The sequence below is a fragment of the Vulpes lagopus genome, chromosome 11, assembly GCF_018345385.1.
Source record: "Vulpes lagopus strain Blue_001 chromosome 11, ASM1834538v1, whole genome shotgun sequence".
NCBI lineage: Eukaryota > Metazoa > Chordata > Mammalia > Carnivora > Canidae > Vulpes > Vulpes lagopus.
In genome coordinates this window covers 67665902-67690398 of record NC_054834.1, presented here as the reverse complement: position 1 = coordinate 67690398, position 24497 = coordinate 67665902, and the positions used below count along the sequence as shown (strand labels likewise).

Genomic DNA, 24497 nt, shown 5'->3' with positions numbered 1-24497 from the left:
ATGCAGGGGAGCTGCATTTAGGGGTGGCTGCTGACCCATCAACTAAAGCTGAGGCTGGGGTCATACTGGACTTGTATCCAACAGAAACCTTTTACCCACCAACAGTACCTTCCCGCAGAAGGGAGGAGGGCACAGAGGAATTATGGGCAGCATGTGCTTTAATAAGAACTTTTCATTTGCACAAAATGTGATTTTCTGAATATCAAGTATTCAAACCCAACACAGAAAACAGATCAAAGAGATGACACTTAGGATGTGGCAGGGGCAGAAGGCCAGGACCCCTTCTGACCCTTCACTACCACCACCCCTACAAACTCTTGGGGTATCTTTATAGAATACTAGGGTTCTAGGGGACACAGTTTGAGAACCATCGCATCCACCGGTCAGGCTCCTGGGGCAGTGGGGAGTTGTGATTCATTACTCTGTTTGAAAAGATAATTCTTTCCAGCCCCTGTAGGGCTGAGAGTCAATAATGTGATGTACGAATGCTGAGCAGGGCCTTGCTAGGTCAACAGAATGGCCAACTGTGTCAACAGAAAAGCTGGGCATGCAGTGGTAGGAAGGGCCCCAGAGACTGTTGGCAATAACCACACTCTGCGGGAGGTAACGGATGCCTCCGCGAAGCGTCCAACATGCCTCTCCTCCGTCTCTGGCTTTAGAGCATCTCTGCTGAAATTCCTACAAGAATTTGGAATTTTGGGATGCCTGGGTGGCTCAGTGGTTGAGCATCTGCCTTTGGCTCAGGGAGTGTTCCCGGGTCTGGGCATCGAGTCCCACGTTGGGCTCCCTGCAAGGAGCCTGCTTCTCCCTCTGCCTATGTCTCTGCCTCTCTCTCTCTTATGAATAAATGGTTAAATCTTAAAAAAAAAAAAAAAAGAATTTGGAATTTCAACAAACCCACCGAGGGACATAAATGACCCAAAGAGCCCCCCAGGAGGCAGATGTCTGTCACTGACCCAAGTTGGTACTGAGGGTATAGACGCTGGCACCAGACCATCTGGGGCTGAGCTCCAGTCATACCATTCCCTCGCTGTGCACCCTCCAGCATGCTACCTAACTTCCCCATGCCTCCAGATCCTCGTCTGTAAAATGGGAATAATAATATATCCCGCCAATGGGCCCGGCCCACAGTAAGCACCGTGGAACTATCCGCTGAGATTATCACCATCGATCATCAAGGAAGGACAACCAGCACTTTTTTTTTTTTTTAATTTTTTTTTTAATTTTTATTTATTTATGATAGTCACACACACAGAGAGAGAGACATAGGCAGAGGGAGAAGCAGGCTCCATTCACCGGGAGCCCGACGTGGGATTCGATCCCGGGTCTCCAGGATCGGGCCCTGGGCCAAAGGCAGGCGCCAAACCGCTGCACCACCCAGGGATCCCCAACCAGCACTTTTTGAGATGACTAAGTGGGAATATTGTTTCTGGATGAAGAGGAGTCAGTCTGGGTTTTGGGAGGGGGTCTGGATGAGGCTGGCCAGCCCTCTGCCCAGTCACCCCTTTCCTCTGGGGGAAAGAATGTCTTCAACCTGACCCAGTGATTCAAAAGGCCCTGAGTAACTAGGTCACATGACAAAATGATTCAGGAGCTGCCAGGGACTTTGGCAATGACAGGAATAATAGCAGCTAAGACTAATTAAACACTTACTATGTGCTAGGTGCAATTGCATCATCTATCCCACTGGCTGGAAGCTCCACAAAGCCATTGCCCAGCAGGTAGCATCCAGCTGACACACATCAAATACTTGTGAGAAAGAAGAGTGAGACATCCTACTGAATCTTGACAACAACCCTAGCGACACTAATCTCATTCCTGTTTTACGCAGAAGACCTTGACTCTGAGAGGGCACGTCACTGCCTGAGGTCACGTAGCCAAAGTAAGGGAAGTAGCAAAGCCGAGCCTTGAACGGAGGTCTAGTCTGACACCGAAGCCCGAGTCCTAACCCGGGGCTTTTCAGACGTCTCATTCCACACTGAAGGAAGTGGGCCCAGGGACCTGTCTGGGCACCCAGAGGGGTGGCAGCAGTGCTGGCATGGGCCCCAGCCTCCCAATTCAAGATCACTTCTTAGAGGTCCACGGTTGGCCTGGGCTGTAGCTGGGGACAATCCAGCATCAGCGTCCTGTCTCCCCTAAGCCAGGTGAGAGGAGTCTGGGCCCGTCAGCTGGTGAAGGGCTTGTCAAGAGCCCCGGATGAGCCCCACCGGCTGTACCAGAGCCCGGCGATCTTAGCAGCCTCTACCTCCTCGGCTCTGCTGCTTCAAGCACCTGCCGACAAAAATAAGGCTTCCTTCACCCTCACCCTGCCCCCATCTTTCTCCTGGGCTCTCCATGAGTCATCCAAGATGCCCTTGGAGTGGGTTGCTCCATGATCCTTGGTGACGCACATGCCACATTTTGGCTGAGGCACGGACTGGGGCACGGACAGCCCCTCCGTTAACCCATTCTGGCCTAGAGGAGAGAGGCTCCGGGGCCGCAGCCACTTGAAGGTTGCACCCACCTCATTCACATTAGCTCACACGCTCCAGTTGGGGCCAGGCCCACCCACCCTCACCCGCCTGGGGTGCCAGGGCCTACATCTGCCAACATGCTGCCTCTGACATCGCTCACAAGCGTGGAAGCAGGCTAGCGGGCCACGAGGGTGTGAGGGTGTCTTTGTGGCACGGTAGCACCTATGAGTATGATGCTGAGGACAGTGAGCACGCCGTGATGGGATGGGCTTCCTCTTAATTACCGCTGTGTCCCCGCTCCTGGCATGGGGCCTGGCACCTGCTGGAAACCGGCAAGGTATTCTTGGGATGAATGAACATGTTTTGCTCTTCTAGGAGGGAGGGACAGCCCATCCAAGACTTCCCCCTGGAGAGGCTAGATCGGCCCCCGTGGCACCAAAGTCTCCAAAGCCCTGCGGGAGCCCCTCCACTTCCAGAGAAAGCTGGTTTACCAGCTGAATAAACCAATGTGTCAGATCCTCTTCCCCGGCTGTGATTCTGCTCAAGTCCCAAATCACACACTCATTAGAGAGCGTGCTTCGGAACAGCCTGGTTCCAGCTGAGAATGGCTGTCAATTTTTATTGACTTTCTGAGCCCAGGAAAGAAAGAAAAGTAAGGCGAGGAAGAGATGGTAGCAGAAAGGAGGGGGGGCAGGTGTCCCCATAGGCCGGAACCATCAGGAAAGGCTGTGGCCAATGGGGCCTCCCGTGCAGCAGGGCACTTCCATGGCACCGTGGCGAGGACACAGCACCCGACCTACAGCCAGACCAACCTGGCCGCAAGGCCGAGCTGGTGGCGTCCCAGCTGGGTGACCCTGTGTGGGTTACCCAACCACCCTAAGCCCCAGTCCCCGTGTCTGTAAATGAGTCACAGCGTCGTTTCCACCTGGCTGCTTTGAGAAAGAACTGAAGTGACGTTCCAAGCACAGGAATTGATAGATGGTGAGTACTCGAAAATTAATGCCCTTTTTAGTATTTTTATTACTCGAGCACAGGAGTCACTGAATGCTTTCTGTGAAGGGCCAGGCAGTAGGGCTTTGTGGGCTAGGTGGTCTCCCGATGAGGCACTGACCAGCTGCTTGAGACTGGTCCCCAGAAGGTTCCATCCATGGTGGCAGGCCCTGACCCGAGGGCCTAAATAACCACACACTGTCCTAGGGTCCTGACCTCTCCAACCCCTCGCTGCCCAGCCTGTGAGGAACAATAGATTGCTCCCAAGGGACCCCTCTCTGAACAGTGCAGCCTCTCGGCAGACCCTTCACATCCACTCTCGGCTCCCCCGGCAGCAGAGGCGTGGGGAGAACCATCCCAGGGCTGGTGGCCACAGAGAGCTCTGAGCTCTGGGGCTGCCCCAACCCAGTCCGTCCTTCAAAGCTCAACACAAACACCACTTCACACCAGGCCTTCCAGAACCCTCCATCAGGGCACTTCATTCACATTAGCCTCTCTTAGATGTCCTAGGATTCAACACAGGTCCAATATCATTGCTTTCATCGTCACTCGCCTGCTCCAATGCATCCCTCTGGCCTGTAAGTTCTATGGAGAGACGGGCTCTATGTGGTGTCATCCCCGGTGCAGTGCGTGGCACGCAGGAGGGACACAGGGAGCGTCCATGAACTCAGATGGGGATATTACTGTCAGCGTTAGAGCCAATACACTCATAACACGTTTTCCATGATGGCAGGGGCATCTTTGCATGGCAAGCTAGAAGCAAAAGCAGACACCAGGAATTCCACAGCCTGGGCTATGCGTCTGCTCCAGCCTTCCACCCGGTTCACCACTCCAATCTTCCTTGCACGTGCGCATCACGCACACCCACACACTGGGAAGGTTTGTGAAACTTGCTGGCCCAGTGCCTCCACCCCAAGCTCCACTACCAGGTTTCACCTTTCCCGGCAAGGGGTTACCCTACCTTAACTGAAGTCTTCAGCTCGCCCCACTGGGCGGCCCCCAGAGGCACAGACACCCCGTCCAGGCCCAGGCGGAGCTCCCCGACCACGCTGTGGCGCGAGAAGCGGTCGCAGGTCCGCAGGGTCAGCAGCAGGGTGGCTGTGGGCAGCTCCTCCTCCGCCAGGGGGAGCACCAGGCCTTCCTCCCAGGTGGTGTGCAGCTGCCGCTTCCTCAGAGCCGTCTGGGCCTCCACGGTCCGGGTCCTGTTGGTCACGCTGCCTTGGATGTAGCAGTCACAGCCTCCTTCGTGGCCGCTGGTCACAGCTGCAGCCAACGAGACAGGGCAGGGGAGAAGCACAGGTGGGCCCGAGCTGCCGGGTCTGGCTTCGTGGTCGCAACCTCAGGGTCTGAGAGCCTCAGGCTGACCACCGTGGCTTTGTGGAATCACCTCTCAGTGAGACTCAGAAACAGCAGCTCCCCCGAGGTGGCCAGTGTCACACACACTGTCCCCAGACCACAGGGACACTATGGGGTGCTTCCCAGAGACCCACCCTCTGCCTATGAGGGATGGGATGCCAGGCCCCACAAACCTCTAATGACTTCTGTGCTCTGATACTGTACCTGTTTGTTCTGTCCTTTAAACATTTACCACATAGCCACTGGTGACACGACTCGCTTGGCCACTACCTCTGTCATTCTCTTATTCTAAACTTGGGTGTTTTTAACGCTTCACAGTGTGAACTGATCCAGAAACTTGTACCCGTGATGCTCTTCTGGCTGGCTGCTCAATAATCCCCTGGGAAATGGTAGCTGACCTTTCCCAGGAAGAGAAGGTGAAAAACTGAAGCCATGTGTCCTGCTAGAACTTTCCACCAAGCTCCAGGGGAACTGGGGTTTAGTCCTGACTCTGGCACCAATAGCTGGAGTGATCTCAGACAAGTCACCTGATTGCTAGGCCTCAGTTACTAATCTGCTAAATGGGACTGTTGTGAAGACCAAATGTCATAAAGTATGTGAAAATGCTAAAAAAAATCTTGAAAGAACATAAAAAGGAGAAACACTCCCTAGAAACAGAAAATTTAATACAGAAGGCCAATTTCTCCTGCTCACAGCTCCCAGGAGCCATAGAATGGTCCACTGTTAACCTCAATTCCTTTGCAAAGCCTCAGCTTTGTTTGCTGATGGTAAAGTGAACTGGTGGGGTAGGGAGACCAGGGACATCCTGACCCCCTCGGAAAGACTGCCCAGTTCTTGGATTTCAGCAGCTTTGCTGCCCATTCAGAATCCCCTCCACATCTGGCACAAAGCCCCATTCAATGTCAAAGGCACCTGCGGCAGGGTATGGCTAGCTGTTCACTAAAACCCCCTTCCTCTTTGTGCCGAGCACCTGCTAAGCCACATTTCCCAGGCTCCTTGGCAGCCAGTGGCCATGTGACCGAGCTCCAGGGGCGAGCAGGAGTGACGCATGTTCTGTGCAGGTCATGCACGCTTTTAAGGGACGGTTGTGCTCTCTCCCTCTTCTCCCTCTCTTTCCACCTGCTAGGTTCAGATGACAAGGAGGCCTGGGAGGATTACGGAGCCCCTGACAGAAGGAGCCTGGTACCCGAATCCCCATTTGGGGGAAGGATATTTGCCAACCAGGATTCTCCACTTTGGAGGTTATACGAGAGGGGCTGGGAACTATACACACATTTCAGGGTTCGTTCATTACAGAGTGCTCCCTCGGGCCACAGATGCTCTCATCCCCCCTGCCCAGCTCCTACGGGGGAGACGGACACGGAAGCCCATGAGAGTCAAATAAAGTAATACCTTCCAGACGAGTCACAAACAGTTCTGCTTTCTGCTGGTCATAGTCCAAGCGGTAGTGGAGTTTGGGGGCTTGGTTCCAACTGGCAGCCTTTTCTGGGTTCCAGGCCTCCATGACACACACATCCTCCACCACACCTGGTAAGAGAGGTAAGGCCATCACTGCCACCCACGCCAGGGACCTGTCTTCTAGATCATGTCTTTCCCATCTGCCACCTATGCCATGAATATAAACCGAAGGCTCTCTGGCTGAGTGCCAAGTCATGGTGGACACACCAGAGTGACGCCTGATGTCCTGGGATTATATATTTTTTAATATTTATTTATTTATTTATTTATTTATTTATTTATTTATTTGACACAGAGAGAGCACAAGCAGTGGGGGAGACAGGCAGAGGGAGAGGGAGAAGCAGGCTCCCCGGGGAGCAGGGAGCCCGACACGGGGCTTGATCCCAGGACCCCGGGATCATGACCTGAGCTGCAGGCAGATGCTTAACCAACTGAGCCATCCAGGCACCCCTGGGTTTATAGTTTGAAGGATGGTCATAGCCTAGTGGCCAAGATATGGGCTTTGCTGTCACACTTGAGCTGCCAAGTGATAGTTACGTGACCCTGGACAAGTGACTTCTCAGTTTCCTCATCTTTACACTGGGGTTAATCATAGTCCCTTTTTTTCTAGAGTTACTTGCATGAAATGAAGTAAGGCGGGGAAAGTACATGACCCAGGGCCCGGCCCACAGTGAGCTTTGAGTAAGGGAAATTGTCACGGCCTGTGTGGCCCTGTCACCCTGTTTCAGGCAAGCCAAGCCCAGCCCATCTCCACGTGTCCCAGAGTCTAATCCCTGCTCCTCTGGTGTTCACGGCTGGAGATAAGTGTCAAAGAGTGAGGCTGGAGGGAGCAAGTGGATGCTGGGGAGGGTCAGGGGTTGTGGTGGGACTTCAGGGGAGGCTGAAGAAATGCTTGTGGAATGAATGAATGAATGAATGACCATATCTTTAATTCAGAAGTTCCTAAAAACACAAATATTGCTCATTTTGTACCTCATTTGAACAGGAGCCAAACATCTGGGAGACTGTCATGAGTCAAACATATTCCAAGAATCAGAGGATTCAGCAGCTGTAGCAGACTCCACTTTAGGCCAATTGGAATTTTTAAATTTTTTTATCTTCAGAACAAATTTAGAGAGTAGATATTTAAAGGACTATTTAACTTCCAAATGGTTTGTTATGTGGTGAAAAATTCCCCTGGTGCATCTAAGTAAGGAACAGATTGACCAGGCTGTGACCAATGAGTAAAACAAAACCAACACACACGCAGGACCCATGTGGCTTCCAAGGGCGCCGCACGGAGGACCACAGCAGGGTCAGTGCCAGGAGGGGGCCTGCCTGGCACCCAGAGCTCTCTGCTCTCAGATGACCTCAGCCTTCAAAATCAAAAACAGACCAAAGCCGGCCCCACTTGGTAATGCAGGGATGGATTCAGCTTCCAGAAACGGGACACTGAGCTCCAGAGAGAGCTGAGGATCGTCATGGCTGGGAGCAAGACATGTCCAGCATCCTGGGGACAATATCCAATAGGCACCCTCATGCCTCTGGCCAATACTGCTGAAGAATCAACTCCTGATTGCTTTCTGTCGAGCTAGTGCTTGGCTTCCGGGGTGGGAAAAAAGAAAGAGGAATGACGACAAAGAGAAGATGAGCTAATGTTCTGAATTCTTCAAAGTTCCAGTCTCTGACACACTCTCCTGCTCTTCGTGGTGGAGAGCAACCAATCCTAGCTTCATCAGAGCTTTGAGAAATTATGATTCTGATCACTACCCACAAGGCTCCTCATGCAAGCTCTTCCCCACCCTCCAAGCTTAAGCTCTCAAGTTCTCCATGGGTCTATTTTTATCTATTTAAAACAGGCAGGTTGGATCACCTGGGTGGCTCAGTCTGTCAGCGTCTGCCTTTGGCTCAGGTCATGATCCTGGGCTCCCAGGATCGAGTCCTGCATCAGGCTCCCTGCTCAGCAGGGAGTCTGCTTCTCCTTCTCCCTCTGCCCCTCCCCCTGCTCATGCTCTCTGTCTCTCAAATAAAAAGACAATCTTTAAAATAAAAACAAAATGTAGGCTGGAGGCTAAAAGTGAAGCAGATTCATTCATGCCACAGGCGCTACATGAATCTGTTCTTCAAGAAATGCCAGGCTAATCACCATGGTCCTGGGCAGGTCTGGGTGGAAGGGTGTCTGTCCACTGGCCACATGGGGTACAGCTGGATCCGGGCCAGGAGATGCACAAAAATCGGGGTCAATGTCAGAGCTGCTTCCTCTACTGCCATCTCCTTGTCCAACCACATGCACAAAACCCCCAAACCACACAGCCATCCATTCTCCCGGCCGTATTTCTTGCCTCCTTAAGAAAGCCTGCATGCGGGCAGCCCCAGTGGTGCAGCGGTTTAGTGCCGCCTGCAGCCTAGTGTGTGATCCTGGAGACCCGGGATCGAGTCCCACATCAGGCTCTCTGCATGGTGCCTGCTTCTCCCTCTGCCTGTGTCTCTGCCTCTCTCTCTCTCTCTCTCTCTCTCTCGTCTCTATGAATTAAATAAATAAAAAATCTTAAAAAAAAAAAAAAAAGAAAGCCTGCATGCTCCTTTGGGTTAGGGATGTGTCTGCTTTGCACATCTGCCCCAGAGCCCAGCACAGCACTGTACCCTGAACGGTGTTCTATCTTGAAGTCCACACTGATGAGAAGGAGGGAAACACAATAATAACAATATGTTGTGATTACATCCTTTGGGCCACATCCTGGGATGAGTACTTTGTATACGTTATTTTATTCATACTTCACTACAGCCCTACTGGGCAGATAATTCTGCAGTCCCATTTTTATGTATAAGGAAATTGAGGCCCAGAAAGGTTAGCAACAGGACCAAGGCCACACAGCAAGTACATGAAAGGGCAGAGACTCGAACCCATGATGCTGAAAGCCCACGATCTAATCATGACTCTTCTGCATGACTTGGAGGACCCTCCACTGCCCAGTGGGAAGCTGGAGGTCTGGGAGGGAAGCGATGCAACAATAGACCTGCGGGAATAAAGCACCATAGCTCCGGCCCCGGGCCCACCTGCTTGCCCAGAGTCAAACGCTATGGATGCTGGGCCTGGCCATGTGCGGCATCTACAGAGACGCTGTTAGGCAGCACCCCCCTCCCCCTCCCCCAGTCCTGCCTATAGAGGAACCAGGGGCAGGAGACCCCTACCATTCTGAGGAAGGATGAACAGCTCCTCTGTGACCTGCCTCTTGAGGCGGCTGTCATTCGGGGCCTGGGGGCTGGCAGGTGCAGCAGGCTCCTCCGTGGTCTTCAGAGTGTAGTCCGCATAGTTGATGACCTCCGGGGCTGTCACAGCCGGCCTGGGTCCGTAGATGTCTGGGAACTTGAGGAGGGCTCGGGGCTGGACGGGCTCCGTGGACTTCTTAACATTGAACTGCAAACACACATCGCTCGGATTAGTCCATGAGGGGACCGGGTCCCGCCTGTGTCCTACCCACAGAGAGGAGATGCCGTGACCTGACCTTTCATGAGAGGCCGAGGGAAGACTGTGGTCCCTTTCCGCATTTAGGGGCACCACCTAAGAAGCCAAAATGGCATCTCCGAACCTACCAGAAACCACGACATCCTGAGTGAGATTTCAACCCTGTTCATCCATGCCCCCTCCTGCTGCCCACTGGTCCTCTGCTGTGCCCCCAGGGGTTATCCGGGACTGTCACCTGTGCTGCTTGCCTTCCTCCCTCTTCCACCCAGTGGCTCAGAAGTACCAGGATTCCCACCACACTTCGAACAAAATCCAGACTTCAAGCAGTGACCTATGAGCACCTGCCCAACCTGGCCCTACTCACCTCTCTGACAGGGCCCAAGAATCCTCCCTCCCACCCCTCCAGCCACTGACCTTTCTGCTTTTCAAACAGGCTGAACTCTTTCTGGGTCTGATTTCTGGCCCCCAACCCCTCCCCCCCAAACCACTCCCCACCCCAGCCTGCTATAAATTAATTCCCTCCCTCATGCCTGTCCCCTCCCTTTCACCACATCCTGCTGTTGGCTTTATAGCACTGAGCTCACCTTCTATTGTTTTGTTATGGGTTGGCCTGTTTGGCCATTAGCGTGGGGCTCCATTAGCAGGGGCATTAGGTCTTGTCTTCCTCCTTCTGTGTCCCCGGTGTCTGCTCAGAGGGAGTATGCAGCATGAAACTATGGCTAGGGCTGCCATGCTTAGCTGTATGGTTTGTGCACTGCACAAAGGAGCCTAGATGAGGGGCAAGCGGGGCAAATGCAGTCTGTGCCCGACTTGCCCAGCTGTATGCCCTGAGGTAGGGCCTTAGTCCACCCAGGGGAAAGAGCGTCTTTTTCTTTACACAAAGGCCCACTCGCTTGTGAAGCTTTAAATCTGCAGGGCTGCCTCACATAGAGGAGTGGAATCTTCTATCTTTGTCTCTATTAGGGGCTGAGATATCTTCTACCTGAGGGATTCAAACCGGCCAGGGGTCAAGGCTGCTCTCTCTAGTGACAGCAATGAGCCAGGGGCTGGGGAGTGGGAGCAGGAGTAGGGCTGGGGGTAATGTGGTCCTGGAGGGGGACAGGACTTAGAAGCTTACGCTGCTGCAAAGTGTGTGTGGACAGTGTTTGCACACTCGACATTCGCCTATCCCAGGATAAATCCTGGACATTCTGTCCTCATTGGCATCTGTCCCTGATCGTTGGTGAGGGAGGCTGGATCTCAGTGAGAAGGCATTCCTAACTATCCTCATCAACTAGATAACAAATGAGGGGTGCCCCAGGGCTCAGAGGGGCCAGAGGCAGGAGCTGGTTGTCTCCTGGCCACCGTGCAGGTTGCTGCCCAGCCCTACAACGCCCTAAGGGACTTAGAGGGGATAAAACACCTCATTCCTCTCTTGGAAACGACAGTACGACCAGCAAAGGCACCTCTATCCCCATCTCTGCTGAGCGTCCCTGGCACGTACGGGCTCAAAAAGCATCTCTGACTTAAATGGAACAAAGCTGCCCAGGAGCAGACCGTGCGGGCGGCAGCAGGATTACAACCCCAGTTAGCCTGGCTCCAAAGCCCACTGTCACTGTGGCTCCGACCTCCTTCCTGAGCCTTCCAGCCTTTACAGGCACAACACCCACCCATCAGAAAATGCCTGTCACTGTCACACATACTGACCAGTACCCCACAGATGGACCTGTATGATTTGCAAAATCAGGTCCCCTTTGCACCCCCACCCACCGCATTGACCGCATCACTGGGCATCAGGGGCCCTGGCTTCTGGCGCTGCCCCAACCGCCAGAGCTGAGCAACTCCTGGCAGGTCATTTCACCCCTCTGAGTTGTCACCCCAAGTGACAGGCGATTTCAAGGCTTGTTCCACTCCCACAGTCTGAGCTACAAAGAGGTGAGAGATACAGCTCTTTATTCACAGGTACAGGTGAGTTGGGGAGTCGATCACACACTGGAGAGTAAATAACAGGTATATTTGGCAGTTGGTTGGGGGGCAGGACAGAAGCAGGCAGCAGGCAGTCTGGGGGCGAGTGGATGGTGCGTGCAGGCAGCAAGCAGGCATCTGAGAGGCTGGGGAGGGCTTCAGGGAGGAGCCTGAGTGGGAGCTAGACCTCGGGGCATTGGAAAGCGGGGTACAGGTCAGGGGGGATAGGGGTGGAGGAAGGCTGTGCTCCTGACCTGAGGAGCCCAAGGCCCCAAAAGAAGACACAGAGCAACGGGCTGATGTCCCCATGTCTTTTTTCCTCCACCAAGTGGCGCCCACCTCCAATATTCCATCCAAGTCTGAGTTACATATATTAATTACACTATCGTACAACGAGGAAACAGAGGCTTGAGAAGTTCAGTCATACAGCTGACAAGTGGTATATGATTGGGCCTCCAGATATTTTGACTGCAAATTTGCATCACTTCCACTGCCCTGCAGCTGCTTTAAAAAAGAAGAAAAAAAAAAAGAACAAATCCCTGTTTGTCTTAGACACTGGATGCTACGTGACGATGGCAGCGTCCGGGTTCGGGCCACTGCTGCTCCATCCTGTTCATCAGACAAGGGTGCTCGGCTTCCCACGGGGACTACTGGGCACCCAGGGCCTTCTTGGAGCCATCCTGTCACTTGCTGGGTCCAGAACTATGTCGTTTGGCTGGTTTGGGGGACACTTTTGTGGTTTTACGTTTGGTTTCAAATCCAGTTCAATCACTTTGGAAAGAGGGCTATGTTGATTGCCTTCCAGTTTGATCACATTGGGCCGGTTCTGCATTTTTCGTAGGAAAATAATCACCAGGCTCGGTTCTGACTGAGGCTCCCTCTGTGTTGCCTCAAGTCTCCGCAGAGCCTGGGTCAGCCTTTCTCCCTACTCTGTACATGAAGCTCTGACGAGAGCTTCATGTGCAGCCCCAAAGCACAAAGTCGGGGTTTTCTCAGCTGTCTGCAAATATCCGTCCTGTCCGTGCTGCCCTCCCTCCAGATCGCCAGGTTTCCTGAGTCGCACCCCAGCCGCAGCTGTGGGGTGGCAGGCAGGGACCTGTTTAGCCTGATCCTATCAGTCCTCGGGTACTGTTTCCACCACAGAGGTTGGCACCTGTCCTGGAAAGCCAACCCGGACAGAATGGAAAGCCTTGCATTTCACGGTAGGAGAAGAGATCCCCTCCCCGGATGGACAGGAAGCCTGTGGCCCTATCTGGTGACTATGGGATAAGCAAGCCTTCAGCCAGCGTGGACGTGGTGGACGGCAGGGTGGAGAGAAAAAAGGAAACTGTGTCTCCGGAGGCGGGGTCATTAAGCCCCTGAATCACCCAAGCCTGGTATCCCACCTCTGTCCCTCAAGTCACCCAAGCAGTACTGTCCGTATTGCTCAGGCTGGTTCGGAGGGAGGTCTTTGGGATTTGTAGCCGAGAGCATCCTGAACTGATGCCCTGCGTTTTCAGTGAGCATCCCAGGACACCATGACTGGGGTAGAGAAACCGCCTAGGGCTCGGACACCATTCCCACCTCCTGAATGTCCCCACACCCGGCCAAGGGCGTGCTCGCTTGCTGTCTAGCCTTGCCCTGCCCTGGTAAGATCCTGCGTGGCGATGACTCCCCGAAGTGGAGAGTGATTTGCAGGCCATAGCTGGCCAGAGAGCAGAGTCCGATGACTGCTACATGACTGTTCAAGCAGGAAAAGCAGCGGCTGATTACCTACCCCGTTCTCTTGTACAAACTTTATCCATTGCATTTCAAGACTCTGGTTCCACCAAATCTTTCAGGTGCATCTATGTTTCCACTTTAAACAGCTGGAACTCCAGTGGCCCAGAAGCAGAAAAAAGGTTTGGGAGTGAGGGAGGGGGGCTGGGAAAGCACCACGAGTGGAGCACAAGCAAGAATGGCTGGGAGGAGGGGGGTACAGGGGAGCAGATCCTCAAACAAGGGCTTGCGTTCAAGCCTAACCCCACAGGGTGAGACGGGCAGGATTTGGAAGTGGGGATTCTCTCTCCAATGTCCCTTGAACCCAGGGTGGAGATACCCACGCAGAATGAATCAGGGGGAAGCTTCCAGTGGGGTAGGCATTCAACAATCAGGGAACGTCGACCTGTGCTGGCATGGCAGGTACAGAGATAGGAGATCTCTCTGATGTGTCTCTGCAGGTTCTCCCTGCCTCACCTGTCTCGGGGCCGGGCCTTGGGCCACTTGCTGCTGCTGAGTGTGGACTCTGAGCAGCTTCACGGGGCACAGCCCCACTGTGCCTTGTGGTCACGCCCACCCCACTCCCTTCTTGCCATCTGCCCTGGGGTTTCTCAGGGGCTGCTGGGTCTGTGAGATGCCCAGGGACGCTCTGGGCCCGCCCTAGGGCAACCCGGCTGTGTCACGACTTAATACACCCCCACGTTAGGGGGTCAGGGGGGCTTGACCACTACGAGCTGGAAGCCAGACCTGTATTCTTCTCCTCTCCTCCTTCCTTCCCCTCCCAAAAGTATCTCCAGTCACCTCTGGGAAGCTGACACCTCCAGCAATCACCCTGATGCCAGGTGGTGGCTGGCTCGGTAACACCCAGTGTATGCCCTCCCCATGCCCCCCCCATCCCTTTGCACTTCCTGCTGCAGAGCAGCACAGAGGCCTCAGAGCAGGCTCAGTTTTTCCTAATCCAGGCTAAAACAGATGGTGTGGGGAGGAGGGGGCGAGCCTTCATTTAATGAACAAATATTTATTGAGCCCTGCTACAGGCCAGGTCCTATGCTAAGTGTTAGGGACACAGAAGTGAACAAGACAGACGCTGTCCTTCCCTTATGGGGCCTGTGTTGGAAAAAGAGAAATTAATTATGCAGTTAATGATCTGTAAACAAACGCTTAACCTTACCAGAGATGTTAGGCGACCCCTTTTGTGACATGATTAATTTTTCCACCTGAAGGCTGTTTATTAAATTGGGCTTTCGTGCTAGGGCATCCATCTTAAAGCATCACAGCACCCAGGACGTTACGGGTGGGCGAAGTCAACTCTGGCTAGAAAAGGGGACAGATGGCTTCATCCCTTATCCTTGAACTTTAAAAGGAAAAAAGGAGAGGACAGAGGGGAGAGAGTCAAACCTAGAGTATTTGGATGATGTCAAACACAGGCCACTGCAGCTGCAGCTGGGGTCTGGGGCTAAGCACAGCAAAGCCCCCCTCCAGCTGGGCTGGAGAAAGAGGCTGCCAGCGTCTATCACTCTGGGCTCTGAGGCTGGTGATATGCACGCTAACATGTCCCAGAGTCTCAGATGGAGCCTGGTGGTTCAAGCTTCAGAACAAGATGGTGTGGTGTGGCTGGAGCCCAGGTCCTGCCAGTTACTTGCTATATGATCTTGAGTCTGATTCACTAACTTCTCTGTGCCCCCAGTTTCTTCATTTGTAAAATGGGGATGCTAATAAGAACACCTATCGCCTGGGGTTGGATTGAGCGAACTGAGATAAAGCTCCTAGCACCGAGGCTAGCATCAACAAACCCTCAACAAATGTTGGAACTACTTGTTTAACCCTGGGGTCGAGACCAGTGCTATATGCAAAGTGGGGTTCGTGCATTGGGGTCTGTCCCCGAACTCTTCTGTGATTCGGTAAATGGGTGTTAAGACAAAACAGGTTCTTCTCCCACAGATGGTGTGAGCAGCTCTGGTGCAGACCAAGCTTCTCCCACTAGAGCTGCTGGCGCAGGTGGCCCTATAGTGGCTTCCAGGACCCCTCACATCCTCGTATGCACCCCTTTGTGTAATTCTCTTCCCCTGGCTGTGGGCTGGACCTCGTGACTCGCTTCTGATGAATAGAATATGTGATGAGATGTCACGTGTGAGATTAGGTTACAAAAGAATGAGATTTCATCTTGTCTGCTCCCTCTGACAAGCAGGCCGTGATGTTGAGAGCTGTCTGGGGAGCATGGGGAGACCCAGGTGGCAAGGCCTGGCAGGAACTGAATGCTGCCAACAACTTGGAAGTAGATCTTCCCCAGTCAGGCCCTGAGATAACTGCAGCCCTGGACAATGCGACCCAGAGCCGGATGACCCAGCTATGCCAGGACTGGATTCCTGACCCTCAGGAACTACAATCTGGTGTGATTTTGAGCCACTAATTTAGGGGATAATTTGTTAGGTGGCACTATACAACTAATACATCTGTTTGGGAGAATTTTCCAAGAAGCCATAAAAAATGTAAACTATGACACATCTACCAGAATGGCTAAACTTCAAAAGAGTGACAATATCAAGTACGGGCAAGGATGGGAGTTCATGGGAATGTTCATACACTGCTTGGAAGAGAAAATTGTAAACCACTTTGGACAACTTGTACTTTCAGACAAATTCTATCTACCCTATGGTCCAACCATTGTACCCATAGGTATTCATCCAGAGACAATCAAAATATTAGTCACTTTACTCATTCCAGCCCCACGCTGGCATCACCAGATGTCCATCAACAGGAAAATGGGTTAAGCAAATTGTGGCATAGTTTTGTGATGGAATAGTCCTCAAAAATAAAAAGAAATAAATTATCTGTGTGCTCGACAATAGAGAAAAATCACAAAAATGTGCTAAGTGAAAGGAGACACGATACATAAAAATATATACTGCATAATTCAATTTTTTTCCTTTTTTTGCATAATTCAATTTTTATCACTAGTGCTTAACTCAGGGAACATTTGCAACGTCTGAAGACATATTTGCTTGTTACAACTGGCAAGTGGAGGCTGTTCCTGGGTGGAGGCCAGGAATGCCGTTAACCATCCTCCAATGCACAGGACAGAGCCCTACAACAAAGAATTAATTATCCAACCCAAAACGTCAGTAGTGCCGACTGAGAAACACTGATTTACAAGCAGTTTTAGAACAGGTAAAACTGATCAGTGGTGATAGAAATCAGAACAGCGGTTGCTTCTGGGAAAGGTGAATTGTAAGAGGCATGTTAGAGGTGTGGTTACAAGCCCACGGGATAAATATTTGTCAAAATTGATTAAGCTATACACTTCTAATATGTGCATTTCACTGCATGTGAACTGTACCTCACTAATAATTTAGAGAGAAGTGGATATAGAGACACCCCTGCCCCCTCCCACACACACCTCGATCCAACCTGGTGAATTAGGCTTTCTGAAATGGGCGTAAGAATCTGAGTGTTGGGACCCCTGGGTGGCTCAGCGGTTGGGCACCTGCCTTTGGCTCAGGTCATGATGCCCGGATCCGGGATCGAGTCCCGCATCGTGCTCCCTGCGAGGAGCCTGCTTCTCCCTCTGCCTATGTCTCTGCCTCTCCTCTCAATCTGTGTTTCTCATGAATAAATAAATAAATCTTTAAAAAAAAAATCTGAGTGTTCAGCAAGGGTCCCAAGTGATTCCTAATACAGCCAGCTCAGAACTGTTGTCTATGGACTTCTATTTAGGATCCAGTGGTCTCCAGATCAGTGTTTCTCAACTTTCCTTTCAAAGCAGCTCTAGGGGCAGAGAAAGATAATACATCTTCTAGGGAAAGGGAAAGTCTTCTGGAGCAATTGGGAATCTTTCCTGAAATCTCTAATTCTATCATTAAAATTAATGTGCCTTTTTGTATCTGGTGCCATGCGATTGGTTTAGGATGAAAATGTTTTAAATTATCACCAGGAAGGAAAAGTTGCCCTTGTCTATTTTATGACTTGAGATATTTTCCAGGACACTGGCTCTGCCTCCAACACCGCACCCCCCCACACACACACACAGGCTCTCCCCTAGTAGAGAAGCAGGACTCTCTCCCTAATGTCTGGACAATGGGCAGTAAGTCCATCAGGTCAAGCTAGAAGTTAATGGCGAGAAATAGTCATTTTGCTTCTGGGAAAGAACCAACTCCTGGAGGCCGAGACTGTGAGTGGGAATTCCTTCCAGTCGTATATACAATTCTCCCAAAGAGAACTTGGGGTGAAGTCATAGAGGCTCTTCACCAACCCAAAGGCTTGGTCCCCACTGCCCATTCCCTCGAGAGAGCATCTCTGCACACCCCTACAACTGGTTGAAGCTTTACAGCTAACAGGCTACTTGTTAACAGCCTTGTAGGAGTCAGGCCATGCTCACTGCTGTGTAACAAACAACTCCCACACCTATATGGCCGAGCACAAGAAAAGCTGGTTTCTTATAGTCTTAAAAGGTCTACCGGACCTTCTCAAAACTCAGAGTCCCGGCCTCTTCCACCTTGTGGCTCTGCCCACCTGGGCCCGGCACTGTGTAGATATTTGTTCACTGAATCCCCACAATGACACTATCAGGAAGTGCTCCTAGGATCAATTTTCTTTTCCAGATAGGAAGCACCATCAGCTGGTGAGTGGAGGGGCTCGAGTCAAACCCAGGCAGACTCACTCCAGAGCCCTACACCGACCGCTCTGCCCCACTTCCTGCCCCCTTCTCCACCTCCTCTTATCTTCAGTCATACTTTACTGCTCACTGGTGTTTTCCTTCATGGAGACTGATGCCCAGGCCACTGGGTGGCCCCACTGCCCCAACCCCTCTACGCACCCTTTGATCGAAGGAACTGGGTTATAGGTGCTGCTTTCTCACACTGGATATGCATAATTCCCACCTGCCGAAGTGAACAATTCAGATTTTTCTGAAACCCGAAAGCCCAGATGTTTGATTCAGAGGTGTTAGGTCGAGCCTGGGAACCTGCATGTCTAAGAAGCTCCCCAGCACGGCTGTAATGTGGGTGGTCCCTGTGGCCCATGTGGGAACACCCCGGTTTTGGAAAGGCCCCAGAAATTCAAGTAGGATAGGTGTAGACACGGCCTTTGGTGTGGTGAGCACCTCCTGGACACAGCCTCCCTGTCTCTCAGCAGGTCCCCTCGGGTCCGCAACTACTTGTCTGGTGGATCCCCCACTCCAAAGGAACTGCTGGTACCAGACCTCTACTTCTTAGAGGCTTATGGGCAAACACAGGGGGTCAGGCCCCGGGGGAGGGTGTATGCTGGGGAAGGGCATACTTCCAGTTGCAAGGTTGAAATTCACTTCGAAGGAGCAGCTTGTCTTCCGGTCCAGGCACCACGCAGTGTTTCCATGGCAACCCAGCCACCGTTACATCTTTCAATACCCCTTCCAACACCTCCTCTTCTGTTTATTACAAGTCTGTGCCCTCATCCCTTTTCAAATCCCCCTCCCTGGGGACTCACCTACTTTCTTCCCCCTCCTTTGTCATTTTAAAACCTACGAAGGCTCCTCTGTGGGGGCCCAGGACACTCCCCACCCCCTCGCTGGTACCTCATGCGACAGACCAGGAGATGCAATAGACGAGGAGGTTTGTCAGTGAATTAGCCTTGCTGTCAGTTGGGTAAATGTGCTTCTCCACCGGACAAGAGTGAGACACAACGAAAATAGCAGCCAGCCCAGTGCCAACCCTTTCCCTGCTGGTAGTCGTTCAATCATCTGTTCAACATTTATGAAATCTCTAGATGCTGGTCGGCTGTAGGAACAACACTGTCCGGTCACTTCCTTTGTGGGGTGAGCATCGCCAGTGGAGAAGAAAGCAAGAAGTCACTAGATGCAAAAAAGGCAATATCAGAGACAGATGGTGTTGGGAGGGGGGTGCGGGGGAAGGGGATGCAAGGCTAGTGTTCTCGAACCCCAGCATGTGACTATGGAGCCTGCAGGCTTTACAGCCTGACCATGCGCTTCCCTGCCTGGGAGAGACCAAGGAACCAGAGCTACGATGGTCTGTTACCTTTCTAAGGTGTTGGGTAGATCTAAGGAGAAGCCACTGGGGCTGGGGGGGACCCTGTCCCACCTGTGCCCTCTGACCCCAGCTGTCCATTCATGCATTCCATCGGTCACTGTTGGAGATGGAGAACCCAATGTGACGGAGCCTGCGGCAGACGCTGGTCCCTGCCTGCCCACACTGCGTGTGCGGGGAGGAGTAGGCAGTTGGGGGGGGGGTATTCATATAGTAATAAGTGCTATGATGAGATCAGCAGTGGGAGACAGAGTTTATAGGAGCACATCGAATTGCTGGGCGGGGGGGAGCAGATCTCAGGGTGGGCTGTGTGTGTTGAAGGGAGGAGGTTTTCAGGAAGATGCAGAGGCTCTGACTTTGGGTTGGGCACTCCTGGAAGCAGGAGCAGCGGTTTGACAGTGGAGAGGTGAGGGGAGGGCAATCTGGACCGAGGCCGTGGCTTGAAAGGCCTCAGTGTGTTCGGAGAGCTGTGGCTACAACTAAAGCTTAAAGCCTCCTGAAGAGGAGGGGCAGCGAACACTGCCGTTCTCCCAACATTTCCCAGAATAAGCAGAATTTTAAAAAACGAAACAATTCTGGGGGACTGGAAGCCGAAAAATGGCCAGATCCTGCCTAGAGATTTCTGTCTCCTAGGTGGTCCCTGCATTGACGCCATTGGTCACATCACGGTGCCTGAAGGGCGCTGGCCTCCATCTCTTGACCACTGTCTGCGTGCATGCCCCATGCTCCTCGAAGCACTACAGACTTTACCTCACACAACCTCACACAACCCTAGAGGTAAGTGCCTAATACTTTCCCTATTCTACACCCTAATATGAATAAATAAAAACCTAGTTGTGAAGAAACCTAGTTCTTCACAAAGGAGGAAAATGGGGCTCAAGAGTTTGCAACTTGTCCAAGATCCTGCAGCAAACGTAGGGCTGCTCTGGCCTTGGAAGCAGGTCCACCCACAGCCAGGGCTGCTGACCATGACACCGCAGGACATGGCTCTCCGGGGGCTGTCTCTGGATACCAGCCCATAAAGAGGTGGAAATGGAGAGGTCCAGCTAGTTGCTTTTGATTTGCTGGCAGGCCCCGTACCATTAGACTGATAACCCCACTCCCCTCATCACCCAGTTGTCTGGGCCTTTTTTTTTTTTTTTTTCTAAATGAAGTGTCTGGATGTTTGGGCATCAGCTTTGTTATTCCTCTCAGTTTTGGATACGGGCTTGGCATCCTTTGTGCTGAAAATATGTCTGGTCTGTGACATGAGCCAAGACAATGGCAACACTATGTTGTCACATCATCAGCATCCGTCATAAGCATTGTTTCAAAGCCAGGATGGTTTTCAAGGTCAGAGAAAAACCTCTCTGGTCAGTAGCCAGGGGTTCAAACTCAGTCTTGTTACCCCAATTCCCCCATCCTCATCCCCCATCTCCAGCTGCTATAGCAGGGCTGTGGCCAGTGGGTTTGAATCCCAGCACAATCTCAGCCAGCTTTTAACAGTCAGAATCTGCCCCCTGCACCCCCTCTATTGGTTTCCTGGGGCCTTCAAAGTCTTTCTGTGAAACTGTGTCCATGTATAGGAGGAAGATCTCAATGCTGCATCATCAACAATTTCTGTAGGATGAGAACACAGACATTTCATGTTGGTTTCTGTGGCCTTAAGCAACTGTCCGTTTGAATATATCAGACACTTTTTCTCACTTTCTTATCTGTGGGTGCCAGGTCTCTAATGCTGGAACGTCATTTGGGTATGAAAGGCTGAGAAATCTGGTGATAGGCCGGTTTCCTTGGCATTGAATTCAGGATCTTCCTTCAGAACACCTATGGGATTTTTTTTTTTTTTTGATTCTATAATGCTTGACGATGAAACTACTGACAAAGGCAGCAGTGTTTTACCTTTCCTTAAGCAGATATATTACCAACAATAGCTAAAGTACTGAAATTTGATACTTTCTTTTTCCCATTAAAAAAATCAGAGCACATTCAAGGTTATTCCCATAGTAATACCTCCTTCACACATTTGCATTCTGATAAGCTTTTCTTAGTGGGAGAGCAAGACAATTCTGTAAGGCCCTTGAGCATGTGAGCGTCATCCATCACAGGTGATGCCGCGTGGCATACAAGTGCACAGAGTCGCTAACTGAAGACATCCATCCACTTCTGGGCAGACACTTGCAAAGCACCTCATTTTCTACCCTCGTGGTTTAAAAAACAGCCAAGTTGTGAAGTGTGGCTTCCAAACAGGACCGTGACCGTTTTATTAGATCCTCCTTAGATTTTGGTTTTAAGCCCCAACCCTCCCATTTCTAGCCAACCAGACAGAAATCTGCACACACTTTTTGCCTACTAACTGTGTATCCACGCGCCCTTAAAACCCGCCCTCAGGAAGTTGACCATGCCATGGTGCAGACGAGATATTTCATATATGGGGAATACGAACTGCTCATGCTAGAACTCTCCTGTGTCCGTGGCAGACATGACTAATAAGTTAAAACATTCTTTCCTGCTCTGCTCAGACAGGGCCTGTTCAGCTCAGGGCTCCGGAAGCTGCTACAAATGGGTAAGAACTGGCACCCAAGATGAAAGCTAGGTGGCTTCCCTGCTGCATATGTATAAGAAGATAGTAAGTGTTGAAGGTAATCCTGAAGGGCCAGGTGTCTAGACTATGAGCTGCAAAAGACTACCGAGGAGGTTCTCATGGTTTGTGAGGTCAGAGAAAGTTTCCTGCAGGAGGGGCTCAGCCCAACATTCAAAGATAACTACGGATAGGAGAGGCAGGGGGTAGGGCACCCCAGGTGGCGCAGCGGTTTAGCACCGTCTTCGGCCCAGGGCCTGATGCTGGAGACCCGGGATCAAGTCCCCTGTCATGTCAGGCTCTTTGCATGGAGCCTGCTTCTCCCTCTGCCTGTGTCTCTGTCTCTGTTTCTGTGTGTCTCTCATGAATAAGTAAATTAAAAAAAAAAAAAAAAAGGATAGGCAGGGGTAAACCATGCTGGAGGCTAGGCCAGTGGGAACCATGCCAGAGCCTAATGAAAGCAGGTTCTAAACAATGAAGCCTTGTGCAAACAGTGCCTTAGCACTGTTGACCCTGACCTCTGCCAATGTATAACCCCTCTTGGTGATGCACAGACTCTCCCTTTGTCGTTATTAATTATCAGGGCTGGTAATAATAGCTAACATTGAAAACCCTATCAGTAAGGGTTTGGGCAGGAACAGAAGGCACACTGAAAGCAGACCACTTAGGAGAGTTTCATAAAGCAGGTATTTACAAAAGTGTAGGAGGTGGAGGAAAACAACACAGGATGGAGACTTGCCAGGAGCCGGGAGCAGCTGGGCACGGTTCATAGCCCTGGACCTGGCCTTCAGGTGCCAGGGCACGGGGAGGGGGAGGCTAGGGAAAGGGGGTGAGATTGGGCGGGAGTGGAGGATGCTGAGAGTGCTCTGGGTACAAAGGGATGGTTTCCAGCCCAGTATCTAAGTTCTGGACGCTGGATCATCCATTTGAATCCCCACAATTCAGTGACAATGACAGTTAAGAGATGGCCACACTGACGCACTGATAGGTGAAGTCATTAGCCCGCCATCGCACAGCAAGCAAGGGACAGACTGCCATCAGAACCCGAAGCCTGAGTGCCTCATGTCCTCCACTCATCTCGGCATCACATCAAATCATTTTACTATAGTCATTTTTAAAAAAGATTTTATTTATTTATTCATGAGCGACATAGAAAGAGAGAGAGAGAGAGACAGAGAGAGGGGCAGACACACAGGCAGAGGGAGAAGCAGGCTCCATGCAGGGAGCCCGACGTGGGACCCCAAGATCACGTCCTGGGCTGAAGCCTGTGCTAAACCGCTGAGCCACCCGGGCTGTCCTACTATAGTCATTTTGATCATAACTTAATTATTAATATAAATTATTAATCCAATAACCGTTTCACGTACTGTTGCAATTAGTGCAGCCTCGCAAAGGCCGCCTGGAGGAGTCATGGGACCTTGGTCTCCAGTGGCAGCGGCAGCCAGGGTCACCCTTCTGCTCCTGAGGAGGCCAGGGGCCCCGACGTGACTCCGCCAGGGACAACTCACGCAGTCACGTCAGTTGCCTGGATCTCAGGCAGCGGCTCAGGGCACTGCAAACACACCAGCAGCCTCAGATACTAATCCTTCTGGACACGAAGCCACGGGCACAGCCCACCACGGCAGGCAGCCGGCCCGACTCTCCCCAGGGCCTTCAGAAGTTACAGATTCAAGGTGCTTCTTCCTTAGCATCTCATGTTTCCCTAACGTGCAGAATTCCAGAGACATCACAGGACGGGCAACTGCTGACTTAACTAGCTGATCTTAATAATTCAAGTCCGTCGATCATTCTCTGTACTGTGGTGAGGGAACCGAAGGACGCTTCTGGCATCTCTGACCCTGGTGGGCACTCTGCCGTCAGGGCACCTGCAGGCACGGCCCCCTCTTCCAGCCACTGCCGCCCCCCCCCCACAGCTGTTCTCCCTCCCACCCCTAAAGAGCCTCCACACCAGGCAGCCCTGTGCTTTCTCTCCCCCTTCTTCACTTGGCAGCCTTCCCACCTTGATCCCATGGTCCATCATTTTAACAACACCTTTTTAGAGTGTAAAGACCCCCTGGCCTTCCTGCCCTTTCCTGATGCCTTGTGCTAACACCCCAACACTGGCTGAACCCGCTACACCGCGATGCCTACACCTGACAGACTTGCACCATGCTAGGTCGCTCTAGGGGGGTGGTCCCTCGACAAATTCATGGTCAGCAGCCTCAAACTGGCTCCCAGCCCTGCCCCGCAATCCTACTGTCCCCCTAACTCCTTCCCCGAACCCACATTTTGGACCTCAAGCTTCCTCCACAGACAAGAAGCAGCCAGGACGACGAAGGCCCCCTCGCATCCTAACAGACATGCACCTGCTCTCCGTGGGCGGAGGGACGCTGTGGCCGCCCCAGTCCTGTTACATGACGGTAGGGGTGCCTCTCGCTCTCCTGCTGGGGACCGGCCCCTCCAGCCCAGCCTGGCACCTGTCCCCACGGCATTTGGGTTCCTTACCAGCTCTCTCTTCCTCTCTCTTGAATGTTTACCTTTCCCTTTCAACTGACTCC

At 52.0% G+C, this 24497-nt stretch overlaps 1 protein-coding gene across 3 annotated transcripts in view; it reads right to left on the bottom strand.

The window, feature by feature from the left end:
* The window catches only part of SYT13 (synaptotagmin 13), a 45405-nt gene that overhangs the window by 6018 nt on the left and 14890 nt on the right, over window positions 1-24497 (bottom strand). The window contains exons 1-5 of one of the 3 annotated variants that reach the window (XM_041773322.1): window positions 9938-9985; window positions 9743-9826; window positions 9429-9654; window positions 6192-6326; window positions 4405-4706 (exon numbers count right to left, since the gene is read on the bottom strand). In XM_041773322.1, coding sequence (XP_041629256.1) covers window positions 4405-4706; window positions 6192-6303 — 414 coding nt within the window. In that variant the 5' untranslated portion in view covers window positions 6304-6326; window positions 9429-9654; window positions 9743-9826; window positions 9938-9985. Of the gene's footprint in view, window positions 1-4404; window positions 4707-6191; window positions 6327-9428; window positions 9655-9742; window positions 9827-9937; window positions 9986-10066; window positions 10080-24497 lie in introns of those variants that run through there. The other 2 variants (XM_041773323.1, XM_041773321.1) reach the window with 2 other exon arrangements.